Consider the following 20,482-nt stretch of genomic DNA (forward strand, 5'->3'; position numbering starts at 1 on the left):
CCATTTTATTTTTCTTCTGCTCTTTCCTGTTCCTATTTGCGTATGCATGCTCGTGTGGCGTGTATCCATATTAGAGTTTAAGTTTTAATATAATTTCTCTTTTCTTCTTTAAACCCAAGTCGGCCTGTTTATGCTTATTTCTTTGCTTAATAATTGGGAAGTGGTGAACAAGGATTCACTCAAGGGGGAGCTCAAAACACAGTGTGTTTAAGATTAAACCCTGTTACAATAAGACCAGGTGAAAAAAATAAAAGACCTAGACACTTTTCTCGCCTCGTCGTAACAACAGTGTTACGAGAGTTTCCATATATTTTTGTTAAAACTTGGAATCTATATTTTTAAACTGAAAAGGCTGAGCTTTGGGTGTTTTTTTTTGAAGGAAGTTCAGCAAACATTGACCAGTAAACAAGTTTTTCCTGGAAAGCAGGTGATTTCAAGTAAACACCACAGGGGGTTTGACTTAAGAGCAATTTTGTATTGTGACAAGAGAAAATGTATGATTAGCATGAGACTTGCCTGGAAAAAAATTTGGTTTCACTTTGAACTGTTAAAAGATGCTAGGTTTTGGACTAAAACAGGCAATTGGAATTTGATATGGACCTGCCAGGAGTTCAGAAGAAAACTGTTACCTCTCTTTGAAAAATCCTTGCTCTTGAAAAGCAAAAGCCTGTCTGAAGTTATACTCTTGCCTCCTGTATTTTTGAAGAACTCCTGAATATTTGCAGAAACCTTGCATCTTCAAATGAACTTTTCATCGAATGTGTGAGTATAGAAACCTCTGCTGCTGCACGCTTGATGGAAGACCTATGTGAAGTTTTCTGCAGTTGAATTTCATTCAATGCTTACCTAAACAAACTGTTCATCAACCTCACCTAGAAAGATTGGTACCAACTATTCGACTTTAGGACACCTCACCAAGATGAAGATCTTTGCAGACTAAGTTTTTTTTATTCCTTTGTAACGAAAATCCCTTCCCCCCCCTCCACCCCCGTAACTGGAGGGGGAAACTGAAAAGTTATGCCTTTCCCCAGCAAAAGAGATGGGTTGCTCCTGTATCCCTAAGTATAACCAAAGGTTTATCTACCTCACCTGAGGATAAGAAGTTACTTTTCCTTTTGACATGAATTCCCTTTTTCTCTCAGGTATCTTTTTTAAGTCCCCTACACTCACAGTGATTTTTGTACTTGGCCTTACAGCTGCAGTCAGAGCTACAGCTTGATCTGTCGTACTCTCAGTCAGGGCCCCTTTCTCTGCATTTGCCTTGTGCACCCCAGTAAGTTCCATAGGTTTACCCTGCAACTTCCAGCATTCTGCACGGTGTCCCACTTTGTGACAATGGAAACACTGGGCTTGCGGGCCTCACTTCCACCCTTAGCATCTTCCTTCCTGGCCTGAGGAGGAGCTCCCGGGGCATTCCCAGCTGTCCCTTCTTGTCCCCGGCTACTTGCCTTCCTTTCACCTCCCACCTTTTATCCTTTTTGGGTTTATGGGGGGGTGGTGGACAAAGGGTTTCAGCTTGTAAACAAGCTCATAATCATCAGCAATCTCAGCTGCCTGTCTGGCTGTTGAAACCTTCTGGTTCTCTACATGGGTTCTTACTAACACAGGGAGTGAATTTTTAAATTCTTCCAGGAGAATTATTTCCCTAAGGGTCTCATACATGGCCTCTACCTTTAGTGCCTGCATCCAGTAATCGAAGTTAATTTGCTTTACCCTCTCAAATTTGAAAAAGTCTGCCCAGGCTGTCTCTGGAGGTTCTGAAATTTCTGCCTCTCAGCTTCAGGGACTAACTCATAAGCAGAGAGAATGGCCTTTTTTATTTATTTATTTATTTAGAGATACAGCACTGAAACAGGCCCTTTGGCCCACTGAGTCATCTCATAATCTGCAGAAGCCTCCTCAGAAAGCATGGCATAAACTTCATAGGAACATCGGAACAGCAGTAGGCCATTCAGCCCATCGAGCCTGCTCCGCCATTCAATACGTTCATGGCTGATCATCCACTTCAATGCCTTTTTCCCACACTATCCTCAAATCCCCTTATGTCATTTGTGTTTAGAAATCTGTCAATCTCTGCTTTAAACATATTCAATGACTGAGCCTCCACAGCCCTCTGGGATAGAGAATTCCAAAGATTCACAACCCTCTGAGTCAAGAAATTTCTTCTCATCTTGGTCCCAAGTGGCTTCCCCCTTGTTTTGAAATTATGTCCCTTGGTTCTAGACTCCCCAACCAGGGAAACATCTTACCTGCATCTATCCTGTCTATCCCTTTAAGTATTTAATAGTTTTCAATCAGATCACCTCTCATTCTACAAAACTCGAGATAATACAGGCCCAGTTTCCCCAATCTCTCTTCACAGGACAGTCCCGCCATCCTGGGAACAAGTCTGGTGAACCTTTGTTGCACTCCCTCTATGGCAATAGTATCCTTCCTAAGGTAAGGGACCCAAAACTGCACACAGTACTCCAGGTGCGATCTAACTAAGTTCCTATACAATTGAAGCAAGACTTCACTACTCCTGTACTCAAATCCTCTTGCGATAAAGGCTAACATACCATTTGCCTTCCTAATTGCTTGCTGAACATGCATGTTAGCTTTCAGTGACTTATTGATGAGGACACCCAGGTCTCTTTGTATATCTGCACTTTCTAATCTCTTACCATTTAAGAAATACTCTGCGCATCTATTCCTCCTACCAAAATGGATAACTTCACACTTTTCCACATTATATTCCATCTGCCATGTTCTTGCACACTCACTGAGTCTGTCCAAATACCCTTGAAGCCACTTTGCGTCTTCCTTACAACACACATTTCCACCTAGTTTTGTGTCATCCGCGAACTTGGAAATATTACATTTGGACCCACATCCAAATCATTGATATATATTGTGAACAGCTGGGGCCCAAGTACTGATCCTTGTGGTACCCCACTAGTCACAGCCTGCCAATGCAAGAATGACCCATTTAATCCTACTCTCTGTTTTCTGCCTGTTAACCAATTCTTAATCCATACCAGTATATTACCTCCTATCCCATGTGCTTTAATTTTGCTAACCAACCTCCGAGGGAGGACTTTATCAAAAGCCTTCTAAAAATCCAAGTATAGTATGTCGACCGACTCTCCTTTGTCAATTCTGTTAGTAACATCCTCAAAAAACTTCAACAGGTTTGTCAAACATGATTTCCCATTCATAAATCCATGTTGACTGTGCCCAATCAGATCATTATTATCCAAATGTCCATTTATCACATCCTTTTGAATTGATTCTAACATTTTCCCTTCTACTGATGTAAGGCTAACAGGTCTGTAGTTCACTGTTTTCTCGGTCCCTCCCTTCTTAAATAGTGGGGTGACATTTGCTACTTTCCAATCTGTAGGAACTGTTCCAGAATCTATAGAATTTGGAAGATGATCACCAATGCATCCACTATCTCCATAGCTCCCTTGTTTAACACTCTGGGATGTAGAATATCAGGTCCGGGGACTTATCAACCTTCAGCACCATTAATTTCTCCCATACAACCTTCTTACTAATAATAGTTTCCTTCAATTCCTCATTCTTCATAATCCCTTGGATCTCTAATTCTGTGAGATTTCTTGTAAATTCCTCAGTGAAGACAGGCAGAAAGTAATACTTTAGCTTATTTTGCTTCTATCTTCACTACAAAAAACATTCCAGTAATAGCTGTATCAGGAGCTGGAAGGAAGAGAGGAACTTGGTGAAATTACAATCACCAGGAAAACATACTGAGCCAGCTGATGGAGCTGTGGGCTGACAAGTCCCCGGGTCCTGATGGACTTCATCCTCGGGTCGTAAAAGAAGTGGCCAAGGAGGTAGGATGCATTGGTGTTAATTTTTCAAAATTCGCTCGCTTCTGGAAAGGTTCCATCGGACTAGAAGGTAGCAAATATAACCACTCTATTGAAGAAGTATGGGGAGGCAGAAAACAGGTAACTATAGGCCAGGTAACTTGACGTCTGTCATGGGGAAGGTGTTAGAACCTATCATTAAGGAGATTATAGCTGGTCAATTAGAAAAACTCAAGGTAATCGGGAATAGTCAGAATGGTTTTGTGAAAGGGAAATCATGTTTAACCAATTTGCTAGAATTTTTAAAAGGAGTAACATGCACTGTAGATAAAGGGGAGCCTGTTGATGTATTGTATTTGGAATTCCAGAAGGCATTTGATAACACAAGTCCTCAAAACATTTTAAGAATGGAGCATCTTCATAACATCATCTTCATCTTCAAATGCTCCATGGTTTAATTTCATTCTCTCTCTGCAACTTCTAATCTTCCATCTCCTTCTACAGTCCAGCCCTCTGATCTTGCACTTTTTGTCTACAGTAATTCAAAGTATTTCATTGGCTGTGAAGCACTTTGAGATGTCCTGAGGTTGTGGAAGGCAATATATAAATGTAATGTCTTGCTTTTTGTTCAACACCTTGCCCCATCATTGGTAACAGAATGGCAATACAGTTTGGAATTTTTAACCTAAACCCCTTCAATTCTCTACCTTTAAAAAGCTGCTTGAAATCCATTCATTTGACCAACTTTCAGTCATCCACTTAATCGCTCCCTCTACAGTTTCCTTACCTATTTCCTTTTATAAAATGTTTGATAAGGTTTTTACATTAAAGATGTAAGTTGTTTTTGTTTACTTTTCTCTTGTGAGTAATGTTGGTTCACTAATGTCCTTTAGGAAAGAAAATCTGACGTCCATACCTCGTCTGGCCCACATGTGACTCCAGACACACAGCAATGTGGTTGACTCTTAAATGCCCTCTGGAGGTGCCTAGCACACCTCTCAGTTGTAACCAAATTAGTAGAGAAAAGTTTAAAAGGAACAAAACCAGATGGACCACCTGGCATTGGCTTGGGCACTGGAAATGACAATGGTAAACCCAGCCCTACCGACCCTGCAAAGTTCCCCTTACTAACATCTGAGGGCTTGTGCCAAAATTGGGATTGCTGTCCCACAGACTCATCAAGCAACAGACTGACATAGTCACACTTCAATCATTGAGCATGTTCAAGACAGAAATCGATAGATTTCAGGACACTAATGACATGAAGGGATTTAGAGATGGGGGGGAGGGGAAATGGCATGGAGGTAGATGATCAGCCATGACCTGTTAGAATGGTGGAGCAGGCTTGAAGGGCCGAATGGCCTACTCCTGCTCCTATTTCCTCTGCTCCTACTCATGGAATCATACCTTACAGTTAATGTCCCAGATACCACCATCACCATCCATGGGTATGTCCTGTCCCAGTGACAGGACAGTTCAACCAGGGGTGGTGGCACAGTGGTATACAGTCAGGAGGGAGATGTCCTCGAATTCCTCAACATTGACTCTGGACCCCATAAAGTCTCAGAGCATCAGGTCAAACGTGGGCAAGGAAACCTCCTGCTAATTATCACCTACTGCCTTGCCTCAGCTGATGAATCAGTACTCCTCCTTGTCAAACATCACTTGGAAGAAGAACTGAGGGTAGCATGGGCATGGAATGTACTCTTGGTGGGGTACTCGAATATGCATCACCAACAGTGACTCTGTAACAGCACTACTGACTCAGCTGGCCGAGTCCTAAAGGACATATCTGCTGGACTAGGTCTGCGGTAGGTGGCGATGGAGCCAACAAAATGGAAAAACCTGCTTGACCTCGTCTTCACCAATCTAACTGCCGTAGATGCATTTGTTGATGACAGTATTGGTAGGAGTGACCACCATACAGTCCTTGTGAAGACAAAGTCCCATCTCCGCATTGAGGATACCCACCATCGTGTGTGTGGCGCTCACACCGTGCTAAATGGAATAGATTTTGTACAGATCTAGCAACTCAAAACTGGGATCCATGAGGGACTGTGGGCCATCAGCAGCAGCAGAATTGTATTCAAACACAATCTGTAATCTCATGGCCCAGCATATTGTCCACTTTACCATTGTCGTCAAGCAGGGAAATCAACCCTGGTTCAATGAAGAGTGCAGGAGGGCATGCTAGGAGCAGCACCAGGCATATCTAAAAATGAGGTGTCAACCGAGTGAAGCTACAACATAGGACTACATGCATGCCAAACAGCGGAAGCAGCATGCAATAGACAGAGCTAAGCGATCCCACAACCAACGGATCAGATCTAAGCTTTGCAGTCCTGTCACATCCAGCCATGAATGGTGGTGGACAATTAAACAACTGACAGGAGGAGGATGCTCCATAAATATCCCCATCCTCAATGATGGGGGAACCCAGCGCATCAGTGCAAAATACAATGCTGAAACATTTGCAACAATCTTCAGCTAGAAGTGCCGAGTTGATCCATGGCGGCCTACTCCTGAAGTCCCCAGCATCACAGATGCCAGTCTCCAGCCAATTCGATTCACTCCGCATGATATCAAGAAACGGCTGAAGGCACTGGATACTGCAGAGGCTATGGGCCCTGACAACATTCCGACAATAGTGCCGAATACTTGTGCTCCAGAAATTGCCACACCCTGAGCCAAGCTGTTCCAGTACAACTACAAAGCTGGCATCTACCCTGTACACAAAAAGCAACACAAATCCAACCCGGCCAATTACCGTCCCATCAATCTACTGTCAATCATCAACAAAGCGATGGAAGGGGTCATTGACTGTGCTATCAAGCGGCACTTGCTCAGCAATAACCTGCTCACTGACGCCCAATTTGGGTTCCGCCAGGCTTCCTGACCTCATTACAGCCTTGGTCCAGACAAAAGAGCAAAATTTCAAATGACATCAAGGCAACATTTGACCGAGTGTGGCAACAAGCCAATGGGAATCAGGCGGAAAACTCTCAACTGGTTGGAGTCATACTAGCACAAAGGGAGATGGTTGTGCTTGTTGGAGGTCAATCATCTCAGTTCCAGGACATCACTGCAGGTGTTTCTCAGGGTAGGATCCTAGGTCCAACCATCTTCAGCTGCTTCATCAATGACCTGCCCTCCATCATAAGGTCAGGTGGGGATGTTCGCTGATGATTGCACATTGTTTAGCACCATTCGTGACTCCTCAGATACTGAAGCAGTCTGTGTCCATATGCAACAAGTCCTGGGCAACATTCAGTCTTGGGCTGATATGTGACAAGTTACATTCGCATCACACAAGGGACAGGCAATAGCCATCTCAAGCAACAGAGAATCTAATCATCACCCCTTGATGTTCAATGGCATTACCATCACTGTATCCCCAATATCAACATCCTGGGGGTTACCATTGACCAGAAACTGAACTGGACCAGCTTTATAACTATTGTGGCTACAAAAGCAGGTCAGAGGCTTGGAATTCTACATTGAGTATCTCACCTCCTGATTCCCCAAAGCCAGTCCATAATCTACAAGGCACAAACCAGGTGTGTGATGGAATAATCTCCACTTGCTTGGATGAGTGCAGCTGCAACAATACTCAAGCAGTTTGACACCATCCAGGACAAATCAGCCACTTGATTGGCATCCCTTTCACAACCTTCAACATTCATTCCCTCCATCACCAACACACAGTGGCAGCAGTGTGTAACATCTACAAGATGCACTAAAGCAATTCACCAAGGCTCCTTCAACAGCATCTTCCAAACCCTCAACCTCTACCACCTAAAAGTATAAGGCCGGCAGCCGCATGGAAACATCACCACCTGCAAGTTCCGCTCCAACCCGCATATTAGAATTAGAATTAGAACATTACAGCGCAGTACAGGCCCTTCGGCCCTCGATGTTGCGCCGACCATCTGACCGACACTATTCCATTTTCATCCATATGTCTATCCAATGACCACTTAAATGCCCTTAAAGTTGGCGAGTCTACTACTGTTGCAGGCAGGGCGTTCCACGCCCCTACTACTCTCTGCGTAAAGAAACTACCTCTGACATCTGTCCTATATCTTTCACCCCTCAACTTAAAGCTATGTCCCCTCGTGTTTGCCATCCTCATCCGAGGAAAAAGACTCTCACTATCCACCCTATCTAACCCTCTGATTATCTTGTATGTCTCTATTAAGTCACCTCTCCTCCTCCTTCTCTCTAACGAAAACAACCCCAAGTCCCTCAGCCTTTCCTCGCAAGACCTTCCCTCCATACCAGGCAACATCCTAGTAAATCTCCTCTGCACCCTTTCCAAAGCTTCCACATCCTTCCTATAATGCGGTGACCAGAACTGCACGCAATACTCAAGGTGCGGCCTCACCAGAGTTTTGTACAGCTGCATCATGACCTCGTGGCTCCGAAACTCGATCCCCCTACTAATAAAAGCTAACACACCATATGCCTTCTTAACAGCCCTATTAACCTGGGTAGCAACTTTCAGGGATTTATGTACCTGGACACCAAGATCTCTCTGCTCATCTACACTACCAAGAATCTTCCCATTAGCCCAGTACTCTGCATTGCTGTTACTCCTTCCAAAGTGAATCACCTCACACTTCTCCGCATTAAACTCCATTTGCCATCTCTCAGCCCAGCTCTGCAGCCTATCGATGTCCCTCTGTACCCTACAACACCCTTCGACACTATCCACAACTCCACCGACCTTCGTGTCATCCGCAAATTTACTAACCCACCCTTCTACACCCTCATCCAGGTCATTTATAAAAATGACAAACAGCAGTGGCCCCAAAACAGAACCTTGCGGTACACCACTAGTAACTAAACTCCAGGATGAACATTTGCCATCAACCACCACCCTCTGTCTTCTTTCAGCTAGCCAATTTCTGATCCAAAGCTCCAAATCACCTTCAACCCCATAGTTCCGTATTTTCTGCAATAGCCTACCGTGGGGAACCTTATCAAACGTCTTACTGAAATCCATATACACCACATCCACGGCTTTACCCTCATCCACCTGTTTGGTCACCTTCTCGAAAAACTCAATAAGGTTTGTGAGGCACGACCTACCTTTCACAAAACCGTGCTGACTATCGCAAATGAACTTATTCTTTTCAAGATGATTATAAATCCTATCTCTTATAACCTTTTCCAACATTTTACCCACAACCGAAGTAAGGCTCACAGGTCTATAATTACCAGGGCTGTCTCTACTCCCCTTCTTGAACAAGGGGACAACATTTGCTATCCTCCAGTCCTCCGGCACTACTCCTGTCGACAATGACGACATAAAGATCAACAACAACGGCTCTGCAATCTCCTCCCTGGCTTCCCAGAGAATCCTAGGATAAATCCCATCTGGCCCAGGGGACTTATCTATTTTCACTCTTTCCAAAATTGCTAACACCTCCTCCTTGTGAATCTCAATCCCATCTAGCCTAGTAGGCTGTATCTCAGTAATCTCCTCGGCAACATTTTCTTTCTCAACTGTAAATACTGACGAAAAATATTCATTTAACGCTTCCCCTATCTCCTCTGATTCCGCACACAACTTCCCACTACTATCCTTGATTGGCCCTGTTCTAACTCTTATCATTCTTTTATTCCTGATATACCTATAGAAAGCCTTAGGGTTTTCTTTGATCCTATCCGCCAATGACTTCTCGTGTCCTCTCCTTGCTCTTCTTAGCCCTCCCTTTAGATCCTTCCTGGCTAGCTTGTAACTCTCAAGCGCCCTAACTGAGCCTTCACGTCTCATCCTAACATAAGCCGCCCTCTTCCTCTTGACAAGCGCTTCAACTTCTTGAGTAAACCACGGCTCCCTCGCTCGACAACTTCCTCCCTGCCTGACAGGTACATACTTATCAAGGACACGCATTAGCTGCTCCTTGAATAAGCTCCACATTTCGTTTGTGCCCATCCCCTGCAGTTTCCTTCCCCATCCTACACATCCTAAATCTTGCCTAATCGCGTCATAATTTCCTTTCCCCCAGCTATAATTCTTTCCCTGCGGTATATACCTGTCCCTGCCCATCGCTAAGGTAAACCTAACCGAATTGTGATCACTATCGCCAAAGTGCTCACCTACATCTAAATCGAACACCTGGCCGGGTTCATTACCCAGTACCAAATCCAATGTGGCATCGCCCCTAGTTGGCCTGTCCACATACTGTGTCAGAAAACCCTCCTGCACACACTGGACAAAAACTGACCCATCTAAAGTACTCGAACTATAGTATTTCCAGTCAATATTTGGAAAGTTAAAGTCCCCCATAACCACTACCCTGTTACTCTCGCTCCTGTCGAGAATCATCTTCGCTATCCTTTCCTCTACATCTCTGGAACTATTCGGAGGTCTATCGAAAACTCCCAACAGGGTGACCTCTCCTCTCCTGTTTCTAACCTCGGCCCATACTACCTCAGTAGACGAGTCCTCAAACGTCCTTTCTGCCGCTGTAATACTTTCCTTGATTAACAATGCCACACCCCCCCCTCTTTTACCCTCTTCTCTGTTCTTACTGAAACATCTAAATCCCGGAACCTGCAACATCCATTCCTGCCCCTGCTCTACCCATGTCTCTGAAATGGCCACAACATCAGGATCCCAGGTACCAACCCATGCTGCAAGCTCACCCACCTTATTCCGGATGCTCCTGGCGTTGAAGTAGACACACTTTAAACCAAGTTCTTGCTTGCCAGTGCCCTCTTGCGTCCCTGTAACCTTATCCCCTACCTCACTACTCTCAACAGCCTGTACACTGGAACTACAATTTAGGTTCCCATTCCCCTGCTGATTTAGTTTAAACCCCCCCGAAGAGCACTAACAAATCTCCCCCCCAGGATATTGGTACCCCTCTGGTTCAGGTGAAGACCATCCTGTTTGTAGAGGTCCCACCTACCCCAGAAAGAGCCCCAATTATCCAGGAAACCAAAACCCTCCCTCCTACACCATCCCTGCAGCCACGTGTTCAACTCCTCTCTCTCCCTATTCCTCTCTTCGCTAGCACGTGGCACAGGCAACAACCCAGAGATAACAACTCTGGTTGTTCTCACTCTAAGCTTCCACCCTAGCTCCCTGAATTTCTGCCTTAAATCCACATCTCTCTTCCTACCTATGTCGTTGGTGCCTATGTGGACCACGACTTGGGGGTGCTCCCCCTCCCCCTTAAGGATCCCAAAAACACGATCAGAGACATCACGTACCCTGGCACCTGGGAGGCAACACACCAACCGTGAGTCTCTCTCGTTCCCACAGAACCTCCTATCTGTTCCCCTAACTATGGAGTCCCCAATGACTAATGCTCTGCTCCTCTTCCCCTTTCCCTTCTGAGCAACAGGGACAGACTCTGTGCCAGAGACCTGCACCCCATTGCTTACCCCTGGTAAGTCGTCCCCCTCAACAGTATCCAAAACGGTATACCTGTTGTTGAGGGAAACGGCCACAGGGGATCCCTGCACTGCCTGCTGGTTCCCTTTCCTTCCCCTGACGGTAACCCATCTACCTACTTCTTTTACCTGAGGTGTGACTGCCTCCCTATAACTCCTGTCAATAATCCCCTCCGCCTCCCGAATGATCCGAAGTTCATCCAGCTCCAGCTCCAGTTCCCTAACGCGGTCTGCGAGGAGCTGGAGTTGGGTGCACTTCCCGCAGATGCAGTCAGCAGGGACACTCTTGGCGACCCCTACCTCCCACATTCTGCAGGAGGAACATACAACTGCCTTTACCTCCATTCCCACTATTCTAGATTCCCAACAAATCTACTGAAAAACCAAACGGAAAAAAAAAGTCAAAACTTGTTCGCTTAGCAATCCGACGGACTGAACTTTTTAAATAAAAAGCTTACCTTATCAACACACCAGAGTCCTTTTTTTTTGGTTAGAGGAGGAGGGTGGGTGGGAGACACTACACGTATAGTGTCTCGGGTACTGCCACTGCCCAAATAAATAGTTTTCCCTTACCCAGCAGTCCCCTCCGAAACAAAAGGGGATTAACTTGTAACTTACTGAAATTGACCGCTCAGCTGTAAGTTCGCTCCGCACCTCGTTCTGTCAAAGCTGCTCCTCGCAAAAAGCTCCTCCCGACTTGGAAATATATCGCTGTTCCTTCACTGTCACTGGGAAAAATTCCTGGAATTCCCTTCCTAACTGCACTGTCCATGTACATACACCCCACATGGACTGCACCAGCTCACAAAGGCGGCTCACTGCCACTTTCTCAAGGGCAATTAGGGATGAGCAATAAATGTTGGACTAACCAGTGATGTCCACATTCCATAAAAGAATTTTTTAAAATGTGTCTGATCTGACATTTTATTCATTCATGTTATAGCATCATAATATTTAACGACTAACCATTTCTGTCAGTGTCAGTACCTTTGTCCACTGCCAGAGGATTCGGCTAGCGACAACAAGTTTTGTTATCACGTCACAGATTTCAGAAGTGAAGTGTCTGGCTGGGTGAAAGTATCCATTTCCAATAATTCCTGCCAAAGATACAAACAAAACATTCACTGTGTTTGCATTTGCATTAATAATTAGGCTTGACAATATGGAAATTCCAATTTTGATTTTCTTGTTTAACTCAAGAGGATGATGTCATAGGGTCTGAGAAACTCAGATAATTTGGAATAATGGAAAATGGGTAAGAAGTGATTCAAAATAATACAACCGGTTTAAGCTTATATATTTATCACATATTCCACATTTCATGGATTCTGCACAATTAACTTTACAGGAATCTGACCGAACAATCATAACGAGAAGTGAATTCAAATAAATCAGCTCTGAAGTTTATTTTCTTCTTCAACCATAAATCTAGTGAATGGAATCAAATTCAAGTGACTATTCTTTTATTAGATTACATCATGGCTACTCTGAGCATGCTAACATTTGCTTTGTGTGGCACAAAATAGGGGAGATCTTCCACTACTTACCTAAGGTATGTCAAGCCAATGGAGAGGTAAGTACTTGTTTTTCGTCCCAAGATAATTTGCAAAAGCCCGACTGAGGATTGTTTATAGAAAGAAATGTCCCCTTGCTGTTTGTGTCTTCGGCCTGCCCCATGATGCCTGCACACTCTCCTGCCTCATTGTCTAATTCTACCACAAAAACAACAACTTATACGGCACCTTTAATGTAATAAAACATCCTAAAGTGCTTCAAGGAGCATTATAAAACCAAGTATGACACCAAGCCACAAAAGGAGATATTGGGACAGATGACCAAAAGCTTGGTCAAAGAGGTAGTTTTAAGGAGTGTGTTAAAGGAGGAAAGCGAGTTAGAGGGGGGAGAGGTGTAGGGAGGGTATTCCAGAGCTTTGGGTCTAGGCAACTGAAGGCACAGCCACAAAAGGTGGAGAATTAAAATCAGGGATGCACAAGAGGCCAGAATTAGAAGAGCGCAGATATTTTGTAGGGCTGGAGAAGATTACAGAGATAGGAAGGGGTGAGGCCATGAAGAGATTTAAAAATAAGGGGATGAGAATTTTAAAATCAAGACTTTCTTGACCAGGGGTCAATGCAGGTCAGCGAGCACAGGGGTGACAGGGGAATGGACTTGGTGTGAGTTAAGACACAGGTAGAAGAGTTTTAGATGTGAATGAAAATTGCATGTGATGCAAAACTGACTACCAATTTGTTATCACCTATTTTTTCCTTGACAACAAAAGTTAAAATTGCCCCATTCTCCTGCCAGGAAAAAGGAACTGTGAGGGTAAAAGCAGCAGTGGAGAGAGAGAGAGCATTTTGAGAACAGTGAGAGGCCCGAGAGCACAGGGAGATAAAAGGAATAGCAGATGTTATGAACGCTGGACTTTGTAGTATGTGTATGTTAAAAAACTGTGACCTTTAATGCATATATAAAATGGATTCGGAGGAGACATGTGACCTCACACCAAGCCTGCCCAGTGACAAGCCAGGGACCTTGGTTACCATGAATACGAGGAACCCAGATCAAAGATGCATTTGAAAGCAGACTGCAAGGTTGTAACACCTGAAGGGCAATGGGTTTCACTCTCCCAGACTCTAAGGTCATAAACAGGGAGTCAGGGGCTCTAAGAATGTAAATTTGAGTTGCATATGCTAACTCTTGGAAACAGTAGAAGGTTCAGGTAGTTTTGCTATGGCCAGACTTATGGACTCTGAATAGTGTAAGAGGCAAATGACTATTGAATTTTATTCTGGATAAATTCAACAGGTTTTCCTAGGTCTGTAGGAAGAAAGGAACACACAAAGAACAGCAGGGTCAGCCTCAGAAGAAAGAGAGAGCAAACAACTGCTCTCAGAACACTGAAACAGTGAAAGGCTGCTAAGATTTGAACTCGGTTCAAAGGCGCGAGGGTTGCAGAGGGGAAAAGCCCAATAGGGTCACCAGAGACTGCCTTATTAATAGAGGGCCAAGTGTGCTCAGAAGAAGTGAGTGAGGAGGACATTGGCTTTGAGAATGACACTGGGAGATCCAACCCATTGTGACTGGGAGGAGTTTGGAACTTTTAACTGCAGGGTTACATTTTTGCTGACAGCACAGTTGTAACATATAAATGTGGTCTGGGGTTTCCAAGGGTGTTAATCAGTGAATGGGAAATACCTTTCTCTGTAATTTAGTGTATTAGCTACCTACTAAGTGATGATTGCTCAATGTTCAGCACCATTCGCGACTCCTCAGATACTGAAGCAGTCTGTGTAGAAATTCAGCAAGAGCCGGACAATATTCAGGCTTCGGCTAATAAGTGGCAAGCAACATTCGTGCCACACAAGTGCCAGGCAATGACCATCTCCAACAAGACAGAATTTAACCATCTCCCCTGAGCATTCAGTGGCAATACGATTGCTGAATCCCCCAATATCAACATCTTAGAGGGTTACCATTGACCAGAAACTGAACTGGAGTAGCCAGTCACCTCCTGACTCCCCAAAGCCTGTCCACCATCTACAAGGCACAAGTTAGGATGTGATGGAATACACTTGCCTGGATGGGTGCAGCTCCAACAACACTCAAGAAGCTTGACACCATCCAGGACAAAGCAGCCCGCTTGATTGGCACCCCATCCACACACATTCACTCCCTCCACCACCGACGCACAGTGGCAGCAGTGTGTACCATCTACAAGATGCACTGCAGCAATGCACCAAGGCTCCTTCGACAGCACCTTCCAAACCTGTGACCTCTCCCACTTAGAAGAATAAGGGCAGCACATGCACGGGAACACCAACACCTGCAAGTTCCCCTCCAAGCCACACAAAATCCTGACTTGGAACTATATCACCACTCCTTCACTGTCGCTGGGTCAAAATCCTGGAACTCCTTCCCTAACAGCACTATAGGTATAGGAACTCCACATGGACTGCAGCGGGTCAAGAAGGCAGCTCACCACCACCTTCTCAAGGGCAATTAGGGATGGGCAATAAATGCTGTCCTAGCCAGCGATGGCCACATCCCATGAATGAATTTTTAAAAAAGTACTGTTTAATTAATTTTGATTTTTAGTTTAATTGTTATAGTAAAAATCTTAAAATGTGGAATCTTGTTGTGTAATCCTTCAATTGGTCTTGGGAGTTCATATCTCTTGTTTTTAGGTTAATGGTCTCAACTAAGTTCCTAACAAATTGGGGGCTTAGGTCTGGGATACGAATTCACAGAATCACAGAAGCATTACAGCACAGAAGGAAGCCATTCAGCCTGTCATGTCTGTGCTGGCTCTCTGAAGGAGCAATTTACCTAATGCCACACCCCCACCTTCTCCCTGCAGCCCTGCACATTCTTCCTTTTCAGATAAGAATCCAATTCGCTCTTGAATGTCTCAATTGAAGACGCCTCCACAACAGTCTCAGGCTGTGCATTCCAGATCCGAACTGCTCACTGCGTGAACATTTTTTCCTCATGTCGCCATTGCTTCATTGGCAATTATCTTAAATTTGTGCCCTCTTATTCTCGGTCCTTCCACCAATGGGAACAGTTTTTCCCTATCGACTCTGTCCGGACCCCTCGTGAGTTTGAACAGCTCTATCAAATCTCCTCTCAACCTTCTCTTCTCAAAGGAAAACAGTCCCAACTTCTCCAATCTATCCACATAACTGAAGTTCCTTCATCCTGGAACCATTCTCGTGAATCTCTACTGTACTCTCTCCAATGCCTTCACACCTTTTCTAAAGTGTGGCACCCAGAAATGGACACATTACTCCAGTTGAGGCTAAACCAGTGTTTGTACAGGTTTAACATAACTTCCTTGCTTTTGTCCTCTATGCCTCTTTTTTTTATTCGTTCATGGGATGTAGGCATCACTGGCTAGGCCAGCATTTATTTCCCATCCCTAATTGCCCTTGAACTGAGTGGCCATTTCAGAGGGCATTTCAAAGTCAACCACATTGCTGTGGATTTTGAATCAGGCCAGACCAGGTAAGGACAGTAGATTTCCTTCCCTAAAGTGAACCAGATGCGTTTTTACATCAATCGACAATGGTTTCATGGTCACACTAGTCTAGCTTTTCAATTCCATATTTATTGATTGAATTCAAATTTCATCATCTGCCGTGGTGGGATTCGAACCTACGTCTCCAGAGCATTAACTTGGGCCTCTGGGCTACCAGTCCAATGACATTACCATTACACCACTGCCTCCCCAAATGAAGCCCAGGATACTGTATGTCTATTAACTGCTCTCTCGACCTGTCCTGCCACCTTCAATGCTCTAAATACACATACACCTAGGTCCGTCTGCTCCTGCACCCCCTTTAGAATTGTATGCTTTATTTTATACTGGGCTGAATTTTATTCAGGCACTGTGCTGCGGCACACTTTAAATTCAGCAGGGTGCCCGCATTTGGCAACCGTCACAGAGCTCCAGCGATATTTTGCGCAGGGGCTCATTAGCATCATTGCGCCAAGCCGCCCCCCTCCCCCTCCATATTATGTGGGGAGAGACGGGACACTTGGCACAGTGAGAGACATTTTGACAGCTGTTCAGCAGGTGCTGGAGCCCTATTTAAAGTGCCTCAGCACCTGCTTCCTGACAGCTGTCAAATAAATACTTACCTGACTGCTGAAGAGTGGGGCTGCTGTCAATCTGACAGCAAAGCTGAAAGTGCTGAAGAAACTCAGCAGGTCGGGCAGCATCTGTGGAGACAGAAGCAGAGTTAACTTGTCCAAGTTCACTGACCTGAAAGTTAACTCTGCTTCTCTCTCCACAGATGCTGCCTGACCTGCTGAGTGATCCCAGCACTTTCTGCTTTGCTGCCACATACTTACCCTGTTGTGTCCCAGTGTCCTATGTAGTTGTGATCCTCTTCTTCCACTCAAGTGTAACATTCCTTCTTGTAGGCGTGCCGCACCTGGGTGAATAATCTTAATTTTGCACATTCTAGGACATGAGACTTAAATATACAATAAAACGCAAATAAACAACAGAAATAAAACCATAACTGAAGAATAATAACCTACTATGAGCATCCAATCATCTCACTGTGAAAAGCTGCAGACTAATATGCATTTGGAATCTGTATTCATTTCTCTGCTGTTATGTGAAAATACATGTAACTGTAATTATACAATCTTTGTTAAGAAAACAAGAAAATATGTTCATATTCTAGTTGCATTGTCAACTAGAAATATTACACCAATAAATATGATCAGCTGCTGCAGAAGCAAAGTGTTTGTGAACATGTGTAGATGTGTCATAGTTGAAAAACCATGACAACAGGACAGATTCCCTGTTGTTCTGAAGAAGGGTCACTGACCTGAAACATTAACTTGGCTTCTCTCTCCATAGATGCTGCCAGACCTGCTGAGTTTTTCTAGCACTTTCTGTTTTTATTTATGGACAGATTCCCTAACTAGTCCTGCATTAGTTTTCAAACATGTGCACAACAAACCTTGCAGCCAGAAGTTAGAGCTGTTACACGGTGGAGTCACCTTTGCATTTAAAGGATCACACGAAAAGCAGAGGATGACAGAGGGGTACTCTAGGGTGGCCCCGCAGTTCAGCGATGCCTCCCCGCTCACTCTCCTCCAGGCTGTGCGAGCAAGGTGGGAGGTCCTTTTCACCAGCGACAGTAAGAAGAGGCCCTCCTGCCTGAACAAGGCAGTCTGGCTGGAGATGGCAGAGGAGGTGAATAGCCGTGGGGCCATCCGCCATCAAAGGGTCCAATGCTGGAAGGGTATGAATGAGCATTCCTCCAGCCAGCTGGGGCCTGCTAGGCCTCGTGTGCACAGGGTATGAGCGCCAAAGTCATCCACAGCCAAAGGGCAATCCGATCAGAAGCCTTCCTCCAGTCAGGTTGTTAGCGCAGAGGTTGCACCAAGAAGGGGAAACCTCTCCGTTTACAGAGAACACACTGACACAAATGGGAATGCTCGGGTCTCACAGCAATGTGAATATATCTTTCACTAAATGTTCCTCACCAACATGTGCGTCCTTTTCTCTGTGTGAATGATTTGTGCGAGCATGTACTGCCAATGTCACATCCTTTGCACCATTGGCCCTTCAGGAGAGCCAACGTATGCAATAACATCATTGCCATGCCATCATTGCCATGCCATCATTACTCATGTGCGTCTCCACGGATGCAGTGACATGGACATTGGCTCAGTCAGCTGCTGCCTCTAATGGTTTACAGAGGGATGCTGCAGATGTGGACTGGTGCATAGCAGGTGAGTGAGGGTGATGTGTGGCTTGCAGAGCTCATGTCGGTTCCTTTGTCTGATAATTCACTTGGGTACATCCCTAACTCACTTCTAGCCCTGCGTGCAGAGCCTGGGTGCCATTTGTCCTCCCATGCGTCTTTCATGTTGTAGGTGCACAGCGTCTTCATAGTCCGAGGAGGAATCCTGTTGACGTCTTTCCTCATCATGCCAGGCCTGGCCCCGATTGGGTGCGTAGTTGTGCAGCGCAGCAAAGGAAGGAGGTGGCTTTTTCGGTCTGTAGTACAGGGCATCATCCTATCCATACAGGCATTGGAGGCGCTCTTTAAGCATGCCGATCTCCTGCTCAATGGTGGCTCTTGCAGCTCAGTAGCAGTGGTGGGGTCTCTCACTGGTGTCGGGAGCCAAGTCTGCAAAGGATAGCAGAAGCCACCCCTCCATCTGAGGCAGTTCGGTGAACAGCGGTGGCAGCCAGGACTGGCGAAGGTCCCAGGTGTCATGACAGCTGCCTGAGAAGCACTCACAGATTTGCATCAAGCAGCTTCACCGAGATTGAGAGGATTCCTTTAATAGTGACATCTGCAGGTGGTAGCCTGACAGTAGGCCTGATGGCCACATGAGTGCAGTCTATGAACATTACAACCTATGGTTCTCTGGCAATGGTGCCGAAACCGATGGCCCTCTGGGCCTGGCTGTGAGAGTCCGTCCTGAAGCGGACATCCTCACTGGCCCTCCGGTGCAGGGCATTGATAACCTCCCTGTTGCAGCGGTGCACTGCTGACTGTGTGACCACACAAAGGTCTCTGGTGGGCCCCTGAAAAGCTGCATAGGTGCCAAGCTTGAGAATCGCTGCCACTATGAGGAACAAAGGCATGGGATGTCCACCGAATCCCGTGGGCTGCAGGTCATCCTTGAGCGAGGCCCAGAGACATGTCACAACACTCACTACATGCGCAATCACCTCTGACACTGGTGCTCTGACATCCGATGGCATGTCATGTGGGGCCTGTAGATGCACGGCAATCATAATGGTGAGCTCCCCTTTGGGCTGCTGCTCATGACCGGGGGCCTCTACGTGGATCGCACCTGCTTGTTGATTTTGCCTCTGGTGCATACGGATCCTCAGGAGCAGAGGATCACACAATGTAAGATGATCCATACCTATTTCCATGTGATAAATAAAGTTGAACACTTCATGGATTCAAAGGTTCCTAACAGGGCAAGAATTGGTGTCGACGGGTACATCAGCTGCTTTCATGGATCAACTATGTGGAATGACATGGCATTGCCCATCTTGGCCAACACTCAGAGTAGCACAGCATGACCACATCAATATCTGACCAGCTGAATCGATTGCCCCCACCATCCACACCATTAATGCTCCTACCCTTTCTGGCACCCTCACACACATACAGGGTGACTAGTGTGCTATTGCTCCTTCACAAACACAAACAAATGCAGAGATTACACTGTTTATGGAGGGAGGCTACACAGTAACTCCCTTCATGCCTGCAGAGCTTTCCCTCCAGTGATCCCAGACCCCTTCCCTCCTCCCTTTAGGAATGCAGGGCTGTGACCCCTGTAATCCATCCACATACCTTCCAGTATGCAGAGAGAGACCCCTGTGATTCCCCCCTCCCTCCTCCTTTCCAGTATGCAGAGTGGGACCCTGAAAATGGAACTTACCTTCTGTCGCGAAACCTTCTGTCTCCGATGACGTCACAGAACTTGACAGCATGTGACGGCCGCCCGTTCAAAGTAAAATCAGGAAGTATCCATGGAGAGGTGGTGGGCTGCATAATCTGCAGAGCTAAGTACTAATTGGGGTGCCGCTGCCAGTTGGGGGGGGAGGGTGCTGCACCCAGGTCCCCCCGCCACCTGTAATTTGCGGTGGGTGCTTCTCGACGTTGCAGGTCGAGGCGGGCCTCTCCCCACAGAATTTTACCAGCCCCGCGCTGGGACCCACGGCGTCGAGGAGCCAGTAAAATTCAGCCCATTGTCTCTCCACGATT

General features: G+C 45.7%; 1 protein-coding gene across 1 annotated transcript in view; it reads right to left on the reverse strand.

Annotated features, from left to right (window-relative positions):
* Nucleotides 1-20,482, reverse strand: part of LOC137367179 (dynein axonemal heavy chain 8-like) — a 2,062,041-nt gene that overhangs the window by 551,341 nt on the left and 1,490,218 nt on the right. The window contains exon 83 of the mRNA XM_068028615.1: nt 12,210-12,319. Coding sequence (XP_067884716.1) covers nt 12,210-12,319 — 110 coding nt within the window. The remainder of the gene's footprint in view (nt 1-12,209; nt 12,320-20,482) is intronic.

Source organism: Heterodontus francisci, chromosome 3 (assembly GCF_036365525.1).
Source record: "Heterodontus francisci isolate sHetFra1 chromosome 3, sHetFra1.hap1, whole genome shotgun sequence".
NCBI lineage: Eukaryota > Metazoa > Chordata > Chondrichthyes > Heterodontiformes > Heterodontidae > Heterodontus > Heterodontus francisci.